The 19,213-nt window shown below is 41.3% G+C and overlaps 1 protein-coding gene across 1 annotated transcript; it reads right to left on the bottom strand.

The window, feature by feature from the left end:
* Positions 1-7,095: 7,095 nt before the first annotated feature.
* cdk13 (cyclin dependent kinase 13) lies at positions 7,096-17,456 on the bottom strand. Its single transcript, XM_028004258.1, has 14 exons — positions 15,400-17,456; positions 13,346-13,909; positions 13,102-13,254; positions 12,866-13,005; positions 12,383-12,553; positions 12,114-12,303; positions 11,973-12,029; positions 11,766-11,867; positions 11,593-11,670; positions 10,474-10,590; positions 10,272-10,403; positions 9,993-10,189; positions 9,004-9,498; positions 7,096-8,510 (listed from the first exon to the last, which is right to left on the bottom strand). The coding sequence occupies exons 1-14, from the start codon at positions 16,545-16,547 to the stop codon at positions 7,825-7,827; spliced, it is 4,230 nt and encodes a 1,409-aa protein (XP_027860059.1). The 5' UTR covers positions 16,548-17,456; the 3' UTR covers positions 7,096-7,824.
* Between the last annotated feature and the right edge of the window lie 1,757 nt (positions 17,457-19,213).

Here is a 19,213-nt window from a genome sequence, read left to right as displayed (position 1 = left end):
ACTCTTAAGGGGAGAAAAGTATCTCAGTTTTATAGTGAAATTATGGGAAAGAGACAACATTAGCTTATGCGCCAGTCAAATGCATTAAAAGCATTAGAAATGTGGCAAAAATATATATGTTTTATGGCTGCAGATGGTCCTGGTGTGGTAAAAAAATGCATTTGCATCATCTTAGATTGTATTGGAGACATCCTAACTAAACTGAGGACCACACTGTAAAGATTCAGCCACATCAAAGAGTTAAATTTTGATGAATTATTAGGATATATTGTAATCTGTTGCATTGCAGTTTTTGGATGGTATAACAAATAAAACAAATCAAATCAAAAAACCTCAAAATAAAAACAAAATGTCTTCCATAGTCCATTTTGGACTATTTAGAATCTTTCTTTGGCAAACATGTTTTAATTTAACCAGAATAGCGTTTTCTTTTGCCTTGTTGTAAAAAGACCTAGAGAAAAATTATTGTCTTTAAGGAAACAGAAATTGCTCCAAAGTCTCCAAAAAGTCAGTAAAACATTTTTAATCTGTAGCATCTTTAAATAGGTTGGTTGCAAACCATTAAACACAAGTGAATAGTTCATTATAAGCTATCTTAAAAATGTTCATATCACAGAAATGTAAATTATCTTCCTAAATAGCTCTGATACAATCTGATTCTGTCATCATTATGAAAGGTAATTTTCTAAAACAGTGTCATTCATAGTGATTGGACTATTTAAATATTTTTCTACTAAAAACAACAGCAACAATGTTTGCTTATTTTGTTGTTTTGATGAGTTTAAGAGCCTACAGGGTGAATTTTCCCTCCAGGTAATCATCAGTCTCTAGGTGTGAGGAAGTGTGTTTTCCTCTGACAGGTTCTGTTGCTCAGGAGGATGTCAGCGGTTCACTTGCAGCTCGGGTAGATGGATACGAAGCCTGAAAAGTCAACATGGAAACGCCGCATTTCTGCAGGAGTCGGCAGAGAAACAAGTCTCAGAACAGGATATTTGAAGTCACTGCAGCTCCATATACGTCTTCCAGCGCAGGGTTAAGGTTATAAAAACAGAGCCGCTGAGTTCAAACAGTAAAACGCTTTCGGGCAAGGCTGAAACTACAGAGGGTGCTTCATAACCAAGATATCTTATTTGCCTTTATGCATGTTGGAATGGTTGTCACCCCGACTCCTACACTCCCCCTTGACATTTCAATTTGAGCCACAATAATTCTTTGGATTGCAACTCACATTTCACACATGATTTCACATTTCCCTTCACATTTCTTGAAGAACACTTGTGTTTGCTTGAACAATTCCCATTAATAGCTCCGCAGATTGTTTTTGCTGTGGATTGGACAGCCATAATGTGCAGGAAGCCACTTCATAAACCAGCTTTACTCTGTTTCACAGGTCATATAGCTTTGGAGATGTGAGACTTTGCATGGCCTGGAGCAAAGGGATTTGTTGAAAAACGTAGCATTGTACCAGGAGGTGCAACTTTACACAATCTTTATAGAAATTAAAGACATATAAAGTAACCAGATTCTTTCAAGTCTAACATTATTTTACTAGTTCTAGCTAATTATGTAGTCAAATGTTTAAACACATCCGACTTAAAGAGGCTTTTTCTCATGGAAAAATCAAAAGAAGTCATCCAAGATATCACCGGAGGAAATTCAGATCTCTACAAGTCTGGGTTAACCATGGATGCAATTTGCAAATGTCTGAAGGTGACAATTTCATCTGTTGAAACAATTGCATGCTAATATAAATAATGTGAGAATGTCTAACCATCATAATGTTCAGGAAGGTGTTCTGAGTCCCAGAGGGATGTGTGTTGGTGTAAAACGTGTGTATCAACACCAGAACAAAAGCAAAAGACTGGTGAGAGAATATCATCTACAGTAAAACAATTTCTGTACTGTAAAGGTCACTCAGCGAGAAAGAAGCCAGGTTAAAGTTTGGAAACACTCTGAGACAAAGGAGGCATGTCATGTGGTCTGATGATTGTACAGAGACTCAAATGTTTGGCCATAATGATCGGCTTTATTTGGAGGAGAATTTTGAAACGAGCAAGTCTGTGAACTTCCTCCCTACTATAAAATATGACATCATGTTGTGCAGGAGGGACTGGTGCAATATACAAAAAAGATTACATCATGAGGAAAAAACTTTATGTAGAAATATTAAAACAATATCTCAAGACATCAAGCACACAACATAGACACAAAGGTGTCTGTCCAATGGACAATTACCCTAAAGTATGCAACCAGATTAGCTACAAAGTAGCTTAAGGACAAAAAGGTTAATATTTCAAAGTGACACTCATCTCAGTCTCTTAGATGATTTTGTGATGACTGCAAGAGGTGTGAGTGAGCAAGAAAACACTGGTTATGTCAAGAGGAATGAGCCAAAAGTCCCCCTGTGGAGCAGGGATGTCAAATTCTATTCCTTCAGAGCTGATATCCTGCAACTTTTGCAAAACCGACGCACCTGAATCTGAGGATTGATTTACCTCATCATACACTCAGGTTCTCCAGAGTTCTGCTAATGACCTAACTATGTAATTTGGGTGTCTCGACAAAGTTTCAAGATGCCGGCTGTTGAGGATTGGAGTTTGACACCTTTGCTTTTAGATACCCAGAATGGTTTTTTAAGGGTTTGCAGTTTGTAGAAGCTTTTTTTTCCCTCCCCAACCGTTTTGTTGGATTTTCTGTTGACTTTTCCATGATATTTAAGGAGTGTCAGGTCTTCATAGGTCCTGGAGAGCCAGGTTAACTTTTAAAGTGACTTACATTGACCTTACACTTCAAAGGTAAAGTCTAATGGTAGGTTGAGAGTGACATTTCTGGGTAATATCTGCTGTGTGTGATTTGCGAGCCCTTTGTCTTCCTGTATGGAGTTAATGGAGATGTCAGTGAGAAGCTAGAGCCTGGCCTCATGTGAAATAACGCATTCTGTGAAGCAAATTTAGCAGATCGTCCTCTGCAAAAAAGATTTGAAGAGATTCTGACCTTTTCGTCAACGTGATGTCTCGAGTAACCAGTGGTTATCTCTGCCACCATGTGAGGTAAAGGTTGGTGCTCGATAACCTTTTAAGAACTGTCACCTTGCTGCTGACCTCACGGATCTGATGCACAGCGCCAAGAGACGAAAGGCGGCCCTTTGACACGCCATCATTCCTGATTGGCTGTGACGGCTAAGAGAACATCAAGCCAGTCTAGGATCTCTGTCTGTAACACACTTCCTTCAAAACCCGGCCACTCATTAGAGGAGATAAACACCCCGTAATGCAGTCACGTTAATGGCTGGTGTTGCACGCCAGCCGTAATAATATGCATCATACTGTAATTACTGACACCATAAGAGGGTTTGGCTGTGCATGCATGCGGAAGACTGCACCTTCATTGTTTCCTCGCCACTACTTTTAGATTCTGCGTTTTAATTAAAATGAAATAAATAAATAAGGACAGAAGTGAACGCAGCACCGCGAGGGAAATTGCTTGGAAAGAAAAACAAGAATGCATTTCCTCTGTTCCTCTCTCTAAACACACACAGACACGCAAAAAGAAAACAAGGTTTGACCCGAAGCCATGAAGCTCCCATTATTTCAGCTTACTCACCCCGTCAAGGAGCCACTGGCACTAGGATGCACTCTCATATTATGGATCTCAAAGGTTTATTCAAGGTCAGCATGTTTATTTCTCAATAAATTACCCTGGACTCCTAATTATTTTCCTTCCACATTTCAGCACCAACCAACCCACTACGTGGTACTTCTTCTTGTCATCGGGTTTCTCAAGATAGTACTGAGTTAGCAAACTACATAAACCTGACAAGGTCGACCAGATGTCTTGAAGAAAGGAAACCACTCTGCCACGATTAAACCACAATGATGGGGATTAGTATGCAGCGACTTCGTTTTCAGAAATCGAAGCATTCAGATTCATCCTTATTGCTCACGGATGAGAAGTACAACTCATCCTTTACACTTTCATGAAATTTTGTTGGGATGATGCAGGGACTTCTGATGTCCATTTAGCCACCTGTCCTGCAGCACCACCCGGTGGATTAACTGGGCATGACAACTGTTTTTTTTGTTGTATGTTTGTAGTGTTACAGGCAAAATATGCTGTGCATTTTAAACAGTACTTTATATAATAAACAAACACAAAGTAGCACAAAATCTATACGAAAGTAAGCTATGAGTCCAAGTCCCTGTGCAACAAACATCACTTGACATATTGCAGTCAGGCAAGACACAATATTTTAGTTATGAATTATTCTATTGATTTTTCTCATGATTAAGCGATTAAACAGATTTTTAAAAATGGCACATTCTGAAGATTTTTCATTTAACCACTTTCACTACTTATTTTATACAATATTAGAAATATTGTATGTACTAAAATGTGCAAAAATAATAATTAAATCCCCTTTCAAATTAGAAAATAAACATTTTAGTGCCTGAAACACAGCATTCATCTAATGCATGCTTGATCATTTGTAGCAAAGAGTGAATCTGCAGCTAAACAAATACTTCTAGCATCAACATGTGAAAAGTTCAGCCCTTTCTGCTTGACTTAACATCAACACATTGTAGGGCTGATCTGTTGATTATTTTTAGATTAGCTGGTAGATTAATTGGACAGCAAAATATTATTTTTTTCTCCCAGAATTTAAACCGGGTGAAGCTAAAACGATGCCAGTGAAAAGAGTTTTTCTTCAACTTAAATGCAAAATGTATATATTTTTGTACGTTTGGCCTAATTACTGCTCTGAATATGTTGTTCTTTCATCAGTTGACCTGTTTTTGAGTCTGTATACTCCGAATAGCATTAGGAACAATTAAAAGATTTGGATTTCTACACAGAACTAAAACAACAATTTCTAGCTTTTCTGCACCCTGACCCATTCACTCATTGAAAATACTGGAGCGCGAGTGGAATAATAGGATTGGCAATTTAGTAAAAACTGTTTTCACTTGAGCCTCTTTTTTTATTTGTACATTCTCTGAAATGAAATAAAAAAAATTCTACTATAAAGTGTCTTAAGTGACCAAAGTTAATTTTCCTCAGCATCCAGTTCTGTCTTTAACATCAGTATCAAATGAAAAACTCAGTTCTTTACAAATTTCTAATTTGAGGTGAAATTGAGAAATTTCCTCCACACAGTCACCGATAGCAAAACGGACCCCCAGCATTATGCTGCCACCGCTATGCCTGGCAGTTGGTAATTTCAGGTTTGAAAGCATCCTCCAAACACTTTTCCAAACAGGACACCAATGTGGCCAAAAAGCCACTCAATCTCATATATTTTTCTTCATTAAAACTGTGTAGGCGTTTCATGTCCTGTAGAGATTTTATTAAAAATATTTATATTTCTTTCCTGATTTCAGCTCTGCAACCAGCACCAACTGCTAAGAAAAGCAAAAAATAATACTTTAGTAAAAAGCAAGAAGACTAAATATTTCAATAAATGAAATATTATGCCCGATGAAGTTGACTTCACACTTTGTAATGATTTCCCACAAGGTTCAAGCTGTTTGCGGGTCATAATTTAATTTTTAAAAAAGATAAAAATTGCCACAGTTGACTGTATTTCCTCCATCCACATAAGCTCTTTAAATTCTACTGGAAACAGAGCGATGATGCCGGTCTCACTGAAGGCATCGTAAACTTTCAGCAATCCATCATCCACGCTGTATTAATCACAGACTCTGTGCTGTCCGTGTTCTGAATCAGCTTTGCTGAACAGATCCCATCAAGAGATAATGGCTTTTTTATCACCAGCAATAAAATGTGGGGGGAAAAATTGAGTAAAACAAAACAGACGCATGAAAACTCCCTATAATAACATGAAGCTTTAGTTTAAGTTGTGTTTTTAGCTAGTGTCAGTCTTTTAAGACAGTTAATGGCTAGCTTCCCATCTAAAAGTATTTTTCCTTCTTTGCAAATGAATTCCCAAGAAATCTAAAATATATTTTATTTCAGAAATTAAGCTGATTTTGAGTGGACAGGCCAATTGCTCTAAATCTGATGTGCAGCAGAATATTGTGGACAAAATAGCCTGATTTTAATGTCTGACAAAGAGTGATATACTTCGAGAATCTGCTTCAGTTCATTTTGATAAATATGGCTTACAAAGAATTAAAACCCAAAATGCAGAATCCTCTGTAAAGCAGAACCAATAGCAATGGATTTTCAATACAGGAATATAATTTTGTGAATCATTGCTGATACATCACAAGAAGGCCAAGCCAAAAAATGTTATTGCCAATGATGCTGGCTGTTATCTCATAATATTGATAGAATGTTTAGTGGAAGGAAAACGTGCGGAAGACAAAGGTATAAATGCAATAGGGATCAATATGGGCATATGAGGATTGGAAAATACAGAAATATTACACATCTATGCACTGTACATTTTATGCGCTTAGTATTTAGGTCTCATTTTGCATGAATTATTGCATCACTGTGACGTGGAAGTTCCTTTCAGATTCTCTGAAGGGTTTCAGGTCTGTTAAGTATTCCAGCCAATCAGGGAGGCACACCATGTAAAGGCAGGTGTTACCTTCGGCTCTGTAGGCAGGTGTAAAATCCTACTGGAAAATATCTTAAACTTTTTTGGCAGATGAGCTCTGAAAATCACCCAGTAAATAGTTGACAGTTTGCCTTACGCCAAGCTTCCTTCCTGTGTTAAAATTATATACTGTTGCTCTTAACTAAAGTTTCTGACATAATTTTGAAGTTTTATTAGCTTTTAGTCTTGATCGAAACGACATTTGTAATGCCACAAAGGTCAAAAAATGCTGTTGTACAACAGCGCATACTAAAAATGCTGTTGTACAAAATTTTTTTTAAAAATTCCTGATTCTAATTTAAATTCACTTGAACATTTTTTTTTTTTAAATTACAAACTCCTTAAAAATCTCAATTTACAATTTTCAAGACATGAAGGGGGTCAAATAAGAGCAAGAAGGCAGTAAATCTGAGTCACTGCTTCAGCAGAACAGTGCACGTCTGTATGGAGATGCTTGGCCCCACACTGCCCCCCTGTGGTGGGGTTCAGCACAAAACAAACAGAAATAAAAAAAAAAAAGAAAAACAAAGACACATTGTTGGCATTTCTTTAATAAACATTTGTCAAAGGACAAGGGAGGAGGACAAATCATTTTAGTACAAAAGAAAAATTATTTCCTTTTTGGATCAGTTTGCTTCGCTCAACGACGTTTCATTTTTTCTACAGTGCCGAGGATTCCCATGGAACTCCAAGACTTCGTGATGGAAAATCGGGTGTGCTGCGGTGGTACACGTGCTACCCAGACCCAGTCCTTGAATACGCTCCCCGCTCTGGCGCCTCATTCTTCAGCCATCGACTTCAAGACGGAAAAGACGACACCTCGTCATCAGTCATGTTCGAAGTGTGCATCAATCTCCTTTCATAGCCAAAATAGTTTCTGCCTACTTTGGTCAGTAGTGCAAAACATTAATACCACTCTGCCTGGGAAAAATTACAGAAAGACTAAAAGGTAGAGATTAAAAATTTTACCCGGCCTGACGCTGTACATCCCAAAAACAAAACAAAAAGCAAAAGAAAAAAAAAATAAAGGTAAAAGTTTAATTTAAAAGACAGCAGAATAGATTACAAAAAAATATGAAAACCGTATGAGCGAGAAAAGCTCCTGGTGTTAATCATTTGTCCTTCTGCAACACATTCCAGATTAAGGAAAAAATACAATGCTTTACACAGACTTAAGTTAATAAAACTGAGAGTGCATCTCCAGATCTGATACGGTCTAGAAAAACGGCTCCAGAACGCCACTGCCTTCAGATTCCAGGCTTTCAGAAAGGCAGCCCTCGTCCTCTGATTGTTGCTGAAGAATTCACGTGTGGAACAAATCCGAGGGGAAGAGGCGGCGCCCCGACTTGGGACGGGGAGCCCCAGGGTTGTCCCGGCGCCGGGATGGGAGGCGGACCCACGTCCTTCCTGGCCAGGGCGTGGTTGTACATGTGGATGGCGGCGGGGTTGGGCTGCCCCTCCACGGCTAATGGACTGTGATTGTACTCGAAACGGTGGTCCTTGTCCCCGCTGAACAGCAGGCTGCCGGGGCCAGGAGCCGCCGCCGCTGGAGGGAAAGACTCCGGGTGGGCCGGCGGAAGAACCCCAGCGCTGTTCGAGGACACAGCGCCTGGACCGCTGAACACTTCCCTCAGGGCGTGGGGCGGCAGGCCCCCGCCCAGCATGTGGCCCATGTAGCTGTCAGCAAAGCCAGCGGGAGTGAAGGGGGGAGGAGGGGGAGGAGGGTGGCTGTAGGCAGACCCCTCTGCAGAGGGAGGAAGAGGAGGGTAGTCTGGCTCCGGGGGCCGACCTCCTTCGTCTCCGCTGGCAGACGCAATGGGGGGGGCGTGACCCAGCTTAGGCTCAGGCGGTGGCTGGCGGTAGTCCAAATCGGCATGTGGGGGGGGCTCCGGGGGCTCAGGGGGGCGCTGGTCCGGGGGCAGGATGGACACGCCCCCAACCTCAGACGCTGAGGAAGAAAAAAATCATAATCAGAAACATCTGATTTATTTATTTTGATTTAAAACTGGCTGATTGTTTACAGAGCTGAGAGGAACTGGAAAGTTGAGAGAAAGGAAAAACTGAGCTGCCGTCTACCGAGAGTTCAGAAGGTTGCTATTAAAGCCACCTGGACTTCCTCAACACTTCCACTGAGCCACAGCATCATTTCCTCCATGCTCAAAAGACTGACGAAGGAATAATGCAAGATGCCCAGACTAATTACTGAGTTATGACTGAATAGTACATAAAGTATTGTGCATGACAAACATTTATTCTACAGGAACAAGAGCAAAAAAAAAAATGCTTCTATAAGTCATGTCAGGACACGGTGATGGTTTTATCAAATTTATTTTAAAAAAAAAGTTTATATTCAAGTTACATAGTGCAGCTTTAATACTAAGTCCGTCTCTGACTGCTGGACTTTTTCTGGTTCTGGCTTTAAAGGAGTGCTGCTCTCTCACCTGGAGAAACAGGGCTGGGTTCTGGAGGCGGCTTGACCTCTGGAGGTGGAAGTGCTGGAGGCGGGGCCGCGGTGCTGCTGCTCTCCGCTCCTTCCCCGCTGTCGGCCGCTTCCTGCCTCTGAGCCTGCTGAGCCTGCAGCAGCTGGGCCAGCAGCATGGTCACGGCCGTGTGAGTGGCGGCCGCGGCTTCGCCCTCAGGAATAACCGGCGGGGCGGATATGGGGGGCGAAGGAGGCTTGGGCATCGGGGGAGTACGCGGGACTCCGGCTGGGGCGGGAGGCGGGGGGGGTTTGGCAGGAGTGGGTTGGGGCACAGGTTCTGACGGGTCAGAGGGAGCTAAGGCTTTAGTGAGCTGCTGCAGTGCCTCCTGGTTAACCTTTGTGCTCATGGACTGGACAAACTGGGCAGGGTTGATCGCACTCTTGGGCTGGCCAAATATGTTCAAGAGGACGGCCAGCTGCTCCTGGGTGAACTGGGAGTTGGGACCCTTTGGTTCTGTGAGAAGACACAAAAGAGCATCAAATGGTTTTCTGATAGAAAACACATTTAAGAAAGTAGGATGTCCAGGAAAAACCTAAAAGTATTCATATATCTTTATTTTAAAATCACTTTGATTTCACTATGTTAACTTCCATCAATCAACTACAATGGAGTATTACAGCCAGGTTAAGAAAAAAATATTAATTAAGAGAAAATGTAAAACTTCTGTCATCTGGATTTTATTTATTTGGGGGCATTAGAGTAAAGTGAGTCAAATTCTAAATTTCCATTTGTAAAGCTGTTGAAAACCATGTATGATTATACTTCTCCATCCCATAATGCAGTGTGTTGTTAGACTATAAAATCCCAGTAAAAAACCCTGAAGCTTGTAGTTGAACACGTAAAGCATGAAAATGAGGCTGAATTTTCTGGAGCCTGGGTTAACTCCCAGGAGGATTCATGGGTGACCATCAAGCAAATTACAGAACAGCAAACATAGTTAAACTGACCCAGAAGTGCAGAAGCAGCTGCATTCTGCGCCTTGATGCCTCCCGGAGCGGTGAAGCCCTGCGGCGTGTTGCTGCGGCTGTCATCGAGGCCCAGCTCCTTGCGGGGGGCCTTGGGGGCCACCAGCTCCTCTGGCATCTGCTTCTGCCGGCGACGCTTCTTACTCCACAGTTCATGACAGTCCTGCCAAAGGGGAAGGCTGTAGAGACAGAAAAACGTCAAAGATCTGATGATGCTAAAAACAATCGGCGAGTGGGAACGACGCGGACAGAGAGCCGTACTCTGGAGGAGGCATCTTGTCCGGATCCACGTCTTTGAGGAACTCACTGCCCAGCGCTTGTTCAGCTGTGCAGCGCTTGCTGGGGTCCAGGTTCAGCATGTGGTCGAAGAGATCCAGGGCGGACGGGGGGATGCTGAGCAGAAAAACAGAACAGCTGGAGAGCAGCTCCCAGGAATATACAGCAACACTTCAGGTTTACTTACAAAGCAAACTCCTCCCTCAGGCGTCTCCGGTACTGCTTCTTTGGCTTCATGGTGTTGAAAAAGGGAAGCTTTATGACATCTGGCCAAACAGCAGGACAGGGGCTGCCGCAGATCCGGCTACAAGAACAACATTTATTTATTGTAGCAAAAATGCAGTGACATGGAAATGTAATTGACAATAGACTACAGCTAAACTCTGTCCTTTTCCTTTCCCCATCATGAAGAAACAACAGTGTTCCTTTTAAGTTCAATCAAAAAAAAAACCCCCACAAAACTCACCACTTCTAATCACTGAATATAACTGAAATAAGTCATACTGTAACTTTATTTTATTCTCTTCATGAAGTTCTGGTAAAAACTAATCACATTCTGTCTGAACATTACGAGTTTCCATGAAAAACTAACAAACACCATCGCTGCTGTGTGACGCCTACATTCTTCTTCTGCTCGCGCGGGACTCTTTGGAGGTCTAAACTGTTCATACAGAAGTCTGATTGTGTCAGTCAGTAGTATGAATAGTTTTCATTTAACTATTAATTTACCAGGAACTCCCTCAAGATGAAATCTCTTTCTCGAGGGAAACCTGGCCAAGAGAAGAAGTACACCGGTGTACGGTATACAAAACCACAATTAAAAGATACAATTTCAACAACATAAGATTCACCCAAGTACATACAAAATAAAAAACTAACAAAAATAGAACATAGAATTAAGACTTCATCAAATGATTTAAAAGAGTTTAAGAACAGCATTTACATTCGTTAGTTAAACCATTTTTAAAAAGAGTTTCCTGCAAACGCAGCCTGAAACTTGCCGGGCAGTCCTGCTGCAGTTCGATCTAAGAAGTGCTAAACTTATCAGGCCATTTCTAAGTAATTTTAAGTCCATCATTCAACAATGAGGAAGGAAAACAGAGAAATGCCTACAAAATCACAATTTCTGTTTCATACTTCTGCAATAATTACTAAAGCGTTAATAAGAGCACGATGTTTGGAGAAAAACAGCTGACTGCAGATATTGGCTTCCATCCTGACGCTAAGATAGTTTCCACTGTGTGTGTTAATGCATATTAAGATATATTTGGTGACATGACCATTTCATGAACACAAGTTGACTTACCTGATAAGTTCTAACTGTGCAAGCTCCTGGTTAGCTTGAAAGATTGGTTTCTTTGTGAAGAGTTCACCCAGAATGCATCTGTAATAAACAGAAGAACTCATCAAAGATGAACGTACAAGTTATATGTAACGTGTTAAGTACAAGTAAAAAAAAAAAAAGGGACGATCACCTACCCACAGCTCCACACGTCAATAGCCGGAGTGTATCGCTCTTCCCCCAACAGCAGCTCCGGGGGGCGGTACCACAATGTGATCACTTTATTGGTGTATGGTCGACTGGAGAAGCAGGTGTGTTCATTACTGATGTACTCAAGCTAAAAAGCTGGGCTAATAAAGTTAGACTCAAAATCAAAACGATTGTGCCAAGAACACAAGACGCACCTCTCTTCAGAATTGTAGAGTCGAGCGAGTCCAAAGTCTGCCAGCTTGATTTGACCTCTGATTAAAACGAGGAAAACATCGATTAATGACTGCTGGGAGAAAATCTTCACTAAACAGAGGCTTGTTCTTTCTCTGTCTCACTTGTTATTGAGGAGTATGTTGGAGCACTTGATGTCTCTGTGAAGAAAGTTCTTCTTGTGGCAGTAATCGAGGCCCTCCAGCAGCTGCCGCATGAAGGACTTTATGTGGTTCTCGTTGAAATGGACCAGACCGGACTCCAGAAGACCCATCAGGTCGTGGTCCATGTACTCGAACACGAGGTAAAAAGCACCTGGGACGAGAACGAAGCTTCAGTCAGCACAGAGACGGCAAACAGCCAGTAACATGAGTGACTGGAAAAACGTTGTTACCTTTATCATTCTTGAAGTCCAGAGCATCCTCCTTGTCAGTGACAATCTCCTTCATGTTTATGATGCTCTTGTGATTGAGCTGTCGCAAAATTTTAATTTCTCTAATGGCTGTGATTGGGAAGCCCTCTTTTTCATTGTCCAGTCGAACTTTCTTCAAAGCCACCATCTCACCTGGAGGATGGAAGTGAAGAGCAGCTGCTGACAAAAGTCCTAGAAACTGTGTTTGACAGGGTTACCTGGTGGCTAAAAGCTTCCTGGTTCCCTAACATTTTTGTCATTACAAACTTCAACTTTCAAGAGTTTTCTATCATTTTTATAGTCTGGACAGACAAATGGACAAGCGTTTGGACAGGCGGACAGACAAATGGTTGGAATGGCAAACAACTTTTAAGTCCAGATTAGAAAATATTCCAGACTTTTCCAAATTGTGCTGGAAAGTTGATCCTTCCGGAATAAAACATTTGTGTTGATGTGAAATCTCACCAGTGTCTTTGTCTTTAGCCTTGTACACTTGACCGTAGGTCCCTTCTCCCGTTATTCCAATTATCTCAAACTTGTCCACACAACGTTTTCCCCAATACATCTCTGTTTCTTTAATTTCACCATGTCTTGGGCCACAAATTCTGGGGAACCACAAAAAAATATATAAAAGATTAAGAAAAAAGCACATTTATTGTGAAATACAGAAAAAAAGACTGTCATGAACTGTTTGAGCAAACCTTGGTCTTCGACGAAGCGTTTGGGACTTTTTGTCCTCAAGTGGGCTGTGTGGAGAAGACATGCCGCCAGGAAGCTCGGGGGGAAGAGGCAAGTCGGTCAGGAGCTGACGGGATTTCTTCTCTAATTTCTTCTTTGTTGAGAAGTCCTTTAAGCTGAAGATAAAATCAGAAAGTGCTTGAGCAAATCTGAGTGATAACATAAAAACCTAAAGAAGTACTCAAACAGCATGAAGTAAACCCAAACCTTTCTCCTTTATCAAAGTTCTCAATGACAGGGGGCAACGGTAGCGCTGGCAGTGTGGAAATAATCGGAGCGGTGGATCGCTCCTTGTCTTTGCTTGGTCCAGATGTTGCCACTTTCCTTTTGTCCCGGTGTATCGAATCATCTCTGCCCTTCCCGTCTCTGTCCTTACTGGTCTGGCGTTCTGTGGTCTTCTTGGACAACTTGTCTACAGGGGACTGCGGCTGACTGGATTGCGGAGTTCTGGGTCCCTTCTCTGGTGGAGGTGGAGAGGGAGGACGTCCCTTCCTGGAGGTGTGGTTAGACTTGGGGCTCGGTTGAGGAGCCGAGGAGGGACCTTTGGTCGGAGTAGATGTATTGCTCGAGTTCTTGGCCTTGGCGGCAGCCTCTGCTGCTTTCGCTTTTTTCTGCTTGCTGAGCTCGGCGGCGAGGCTGCTTTTGAACGTGAGCGTGCTCGGCGAGAGGCTGGAGTGGCGACTGCGGGAACGAGAGTGCCGGTGGCGGCTGTGAGAGCGTGAATGCCTTGAGGTTGAATATGGACTTCTGCTACGTGACTTAGCAGGTCGTCTGGAAGAGTAACGAAAAATATATTTAGACCTAAAAGAATTCAATTGCAAAAGCATCCAGTTTGTCTAAACTGGATGTTTATCATTTCACCCATTTACTGTGCTTTTATTGTTCTTTCACACCCACGTGTCGGTACAAAAACAAGCTATGCCACAGAACGCTTCGCACCGCTCATGCTTCCCTTCGTAAACATTTAAGTGCCAGAGCCAGGAAATAAATACAGTAGTAGCATCTCATTAAAACGAGAAACATCCTTGTTTAAGCAAAGTAAAAATCTAGTTATGGCAAGTTTTATATCTTATTAAAACCAAAATAGGTTTTCATTTCAACAAGAACGGTTGTAACAGTAAAACTCTCTGGGATGTTTGGGTGTTGTCTTGAAGAAGCCAATGTAGTAGGAAGGCATATTCTGCCAGAAGAATGTATTTTATGTTGTTAAAATTAAAAATGTTCTCATTTAAAATAGTTTTCTGTCTCTTTATAACAAGAATGTTTTTTGGTTTCAACAAGATCATGCACCTGAAGTCAGTTCGTAGCTCTGGCAGTTAAACACCTCCGTACCTTTACCTTGAGGACATTTCGGCCCCGTTTTGAAAACCTAAAGTAACTTTCCATTACCTACTAGATCTACGGTGAAGCAATATGGTAGGAGAACGCTCAGTTTTGTTTTGATTTAAGATAGTCAAAAATTGGCCCAAACAAGAATTAATACACAAATTATAATTATGTGCATTTAGAACCTTTTTATGATTACAAAGTGCCCCACTACCAAAAGTAATAAGATGGTGCACTACATTTAAGTGCATGGGTAGAAAATGGAGGTTTGTTGGAACATAATGTTAATGTGTCTGAATTCAAACTGGCAAAAGGTTGGATTGACCCAACCTGAATGACTTATATTCTGACAACTGTCACATAAACACACACAAAACCTGCTGAGGTAATTATTCTAATCTTTTCCATGTCTGTAAAAACAAACAGCGTCTAACAATAATTTTTCCTTTCAAATTCTAAAAGTGATTCAAAAACAACAGAGACACAGGTAATGCTGTACAGGACGATGCATATTATTATTAAAAGCAATGTTAGTATTTTAATGACTATGCTAACTCATAAAAATGGACAAACAAAACAGCATAAAGATAAAAGGAACTTTCATTTATGTTCTTCACTAGTACAACTAGACTTGGTAATAAGGTCAATATGAGCTGTCTTCCTGATGCTTTCTATCTCTTTTCTTCACCTCCATAAAAACAATTTTAAAATATTTATAAAAAGACAGTATTTTGAAACAGACCAAGTAAAAATATTAGTGGCTTCACGATATCACAAAAATCTCCAAACCACCAAATGTATCATTCTTAAAAGCCAGCTGACTGGCAGTCTGCACCAATAAGTGTGGGATGGACAGCAAGATGTGGTAACCAGCCCATGCCTAGCTGGATTCTAATAAATTTTAATGCTAGATAAGCTACGCTTTAGGAGCTCACCTGACATCTGGACTTGGACTCATGGACTTCCTATAGGGGCTTCGGGATCTTCTGCGATTTCCATTGGGACTTGAGACGAACTCTCCTTGTTCGTATGGGCTATGCCTGCCGAAACTGGGCGACCTGCGCCAGTTAACTGGACTGGATGGAGATCGCTTCCTCTTGTTGCTGGAGTATGAACTAGGTGACTTTGAAACACCATATGCTCTGTACACGTCTAAGTCCCGACTATAATAAGTGGAGCTGGGTGAGGGTCTTTTACTTATGAAAGTTGGACTTCTTCTAGATATTACCTGGTTGAACCCACCAGGAGACTGGTAGTTGTATGAATAAGATGGCCCATAGGGACTGTCTGCTTTAAAACCAGGACTTCTCCTGTGTGCCCTGAGGTCATTGCGGTCATCTCTGTAAGCCTGTGGAGCTTCTCTGTATGCAGACGGAGGCTCTTTTTCAGACCTCGTTTTACTTTTGTGCCTTTTTGAATCTTTTTTGTCTGCGGATTGGGAGGTCAGAGATGTGGAAGTCCTTTTGCCATTCCTGTCACCGCTCTTTGCAGCGTCCCCGTGATTTTTAGAGCCACTCAGGCTACCACCACTCCTGACTTTTGTGGGGTCTCTCTCACGGCTGCGACGGACTTTCTTTCTACTTATCTCTTTCGCTTGTTTGTTCTTCACGGATGGTCCTCTTGTTATGCTATCCTTACTAAGGCACACCGCCTCCCGGCCCTCCAGTTGACTTCTTACTGGGGATGCTGGTCCGTTAAACTCCCCCAAGTCAACATCGCTAAGCCGATCCACTGCCAGCCCGTCAGGGTCAGGGTAAAGTTTAGGAGAGGGGCTTCCAGAGAACCGCTCCGACTGGGAGCTAACGTCATCATATTCCACTAGCGTCCGAAGTTCGAGCTCCTTATCAAAAGCGCCCTTTCGATTATTTTCTGCTTTTTCTGTCACACCAATGGGCCACAGGTTTCTGTTCTTCCCCTGCCTGCGTTTCTTCTTTCGGGCAGCCGACGAGCGCCTCTTCTCCCGGTGCCGCTCTCGCTGTGTCCCACCGCTCCCCGGCTTACTCCGCCTGTCCTGTCTGTTAGCATGTCGCTGTTCAGAGGGGCTCCGTCCGCGACCCTCGCGAAGCACCTCTGAATTGGGCATTTATCTTAAAACTAAATCACAGCTACCACAAAGTCCAGAATAACAGTACAGAATGTTCTTTCAAAACTATGTCCCCCTATGTGCTGCTAAACAAAACATTGGGCTAGCGGTGTAACAGGCTACTTAGCTGACGTCTCTCAATTAGACAGCCTGTCGGCTAGCAGGATCAAAAGCTTAACGTTTCCATTGCAAAACCAGCACAACAAAGAGCCCAGACCGAGTGCGTCTTACAAATGATGACACTTGGTGGCAAAAAAAATCCGCCACACTAAAGTAATATTGTGTTGCAGAGTCATAAAATCAGAAGGTACTCAACCATTGTACTCCAGAATGGCTGTCTCCCAGATTGGATAGCCAATGCTAATCGCTTAAATCAGCTAGCTCAAGCTAGCTAACTGTTCTGGTCCACAATCGCATTCCATTGAATCGCCTACAGAGGCCCAAAATTACTCCAGTTATTAAAAAGCGTGTTCTTCTTTACCGCTACAATCCACGCGATGCTTTAAGTCCATCCACCAGACAGTGTTACATTGTAAAAATCAAAAATCGTCCCCTTAGAAACTTCTTGTCGTCTTCCAACACACTCCAGTGTGCAACAAGGAAGTAGATAGCCCGCTAGCAGCTTAGCTCCGCTAGCTCTCCTTTCTCCTTGCGTGGAGTTCAAGGCAAATCAGTCGGGAAAACAAAGCCATTCAAAACACGCTGTTCTTTAAACAAATCCAGCCGGACTGATGATGCATCTCCTCACAACATCACCCGAATACAGCAGCCACCCTGACACAGAAAGCTGCTCGGAAACACTTTGGATTCATCTCAAGATATAATAAGTTTGTGCGTAACGTGGCTAACGGTTCAGATCGTCGAGGCCGTGCAGCGTTCGAACTACAGGCCTCGTGCGACGACGTAAACCAATAGAGTCCGCGTGCGTAATCCAGACAAGAGCTGACGTCAACGCGAAGGGAAACCCTTGCCTTCAAAATAGAACACAGAGTTAACAATAATAAAACACCCAAGATTTTCAGAAATGATTACAAATTATTAAATCACGTTTTTGCTAACAGATTATATATAATAGATATGACACAAATAATTTTTAAAACTCGACCAGGCTCCCTCTAAGATTACAACTACGTCTAAATTATTAAGAATATCAATGCTAGTAAAATTATCTCATCAATTCACGTCAGAAAGTAAGACGTATATAATTACATAGTTTATTTGCCACGGATGATATTTTCTAAAGCTTTACTTCTGATAATTTTAGTAATTCTGTCATTAAAATGATTAATCCAAAACTCAGTTTGTTCCATGTTTTGTGGTTTTCATGCAATAATCCAGTTCTCAGAGTAACTCAATTTTGGGCCTTCATTATCTGTAAGCCACAGCCGTTACAGCTGGTTGACTGGGGTCATATAATTCTGTGTATTTTCAGTAGATTATGAATAGACTGTGGAAAATTGCTTAATCAATTGTTAAAGCAGTTGCAAAATAACCAGAGAACACTTTCTAGTATGAAAAATCCTGTGGAGTCTCCGTACCTGTTTTTTTCCCACAAATAATGTAGCATTTATTTTACACAATAAGAGAAACACATCAGGTAAAAGGAAAATAAATATCCAGAGAAGGTGAAATAACTTGCTAATTTTTTCTTTTTCTTTGTTGAAACCCCTGCTACTCATTTAGCATTTAGTCAAATGTCAGCCTCTCACATCTTCACTTAGCAATATTTGTCCATTTCACCTTGTGTACATTTTCAGAAAATCAGTTTGTAACATTTTCTATCAGATTTAGTTCAGGATTCCACCTAAACCATTCCAAAACTTTGTTCGTCCTCTTACAAAGTAATTAATTAGTGGATTTGGACATATGTTTGGACTCACTATGATGCTAATGAAAGTCCTTTAGGTCCTTAACTTTCTGGAAGGTTTTGGGTCACAACAAACTGACATTTAAAACTTGGAAAAATTCCTCCAGCTTGACAAAAACCTGTTGCGTGTACAGAAAGTAATCCCAGAGCATAATGGTGTTTTTATGTGTCGTTCGGTGCTGTTTTCATGTCAAACTTACCTTTTACAATTATGGACCAAAGTGTATTGTTCAGTTCCATCAGATTATAACATAGAGCCAGGATTTTAGCAGATTTTAGCCATACCTACAACATAATTCAAATATATGGACATTACAGAAGATATCTGCCCCAGGTAGGAATGTACAATATATGATTAACATTGATATCGGCTGATGATAGTCAATATTGATAATCAACATATCTATATTGGCTGGATAAGAAAAAAAAGTTATCACTGATACGCATTTGTGATCTTGTTGTTTTTGTATTTGTTTCCAGGCAAAGAACATTTGGTGTTTGTTTGGTCACATAATAGCGATAATGGTGAAAGATTGTTGGGTGTTTATCTGAAGCAGCAGAGCAATGTCAGCATTGTGGTCATTTTTTCAGTGTTGAAAGGAAAGTGAAATATATGTGATATATAACCCACATATGTTATATATCTATACCGCTTCATCCTTAATCCCATGCAAGGCTTAACCAGCATTTGTTGGAAATGTGGCCTCTTGGTAGCATCCAAGACTAATTCCGGCCTTGTCTTATCTTTAATTTCTGAGATATTTCCAATGTTCTCCATTTTAATTATCAAAATTAATTT

The sequence above is a fragment of the Xiphophorus couchianus genome, chromosome 21 (assembly GCF_001444195.1).
Source record: "Xiphophorus couchianus chromosome 21, X_couchianus-1.0, whole genome shotgun sequence".
Classification (NCBI taxonomy): Eukaryota; Metazoa; Chordata; class Actinopteri; order Cyprinodontiformes; family Poeciliidae; genus Xiphophorus; species Xiphophorus couchianus.
The sequence above is the reverse complement of the archived record's forward strand: the minus strand, read 5'-3'. Positions and strand labels throughout refer to the sequence as shown.

Coding starts and splice junctions, on each gene's coding strand:
- cdk13 (XM_028004258.1), bottom strand. CDS start 16,547: ATGCCCAATTCAGAGGTGCTTCGCGAGGGTCGCGGACGGAGCCCCTCT. Junction 9,499..9,992: donor AGCTGCTTCTGCACTTCTGG/GTCAGTTTAACT, acceptor GTCTTCTCACAG/AACCAAAGGGTCCCAACTCC. Junction 8,511..9,003: donor ACCCAGCCCTGTTTCTCCAG/GTGAGAGAGCAG, acceptor TTTCTTCCTCAG/CGTCTGAGGTTGGGGGCGTG.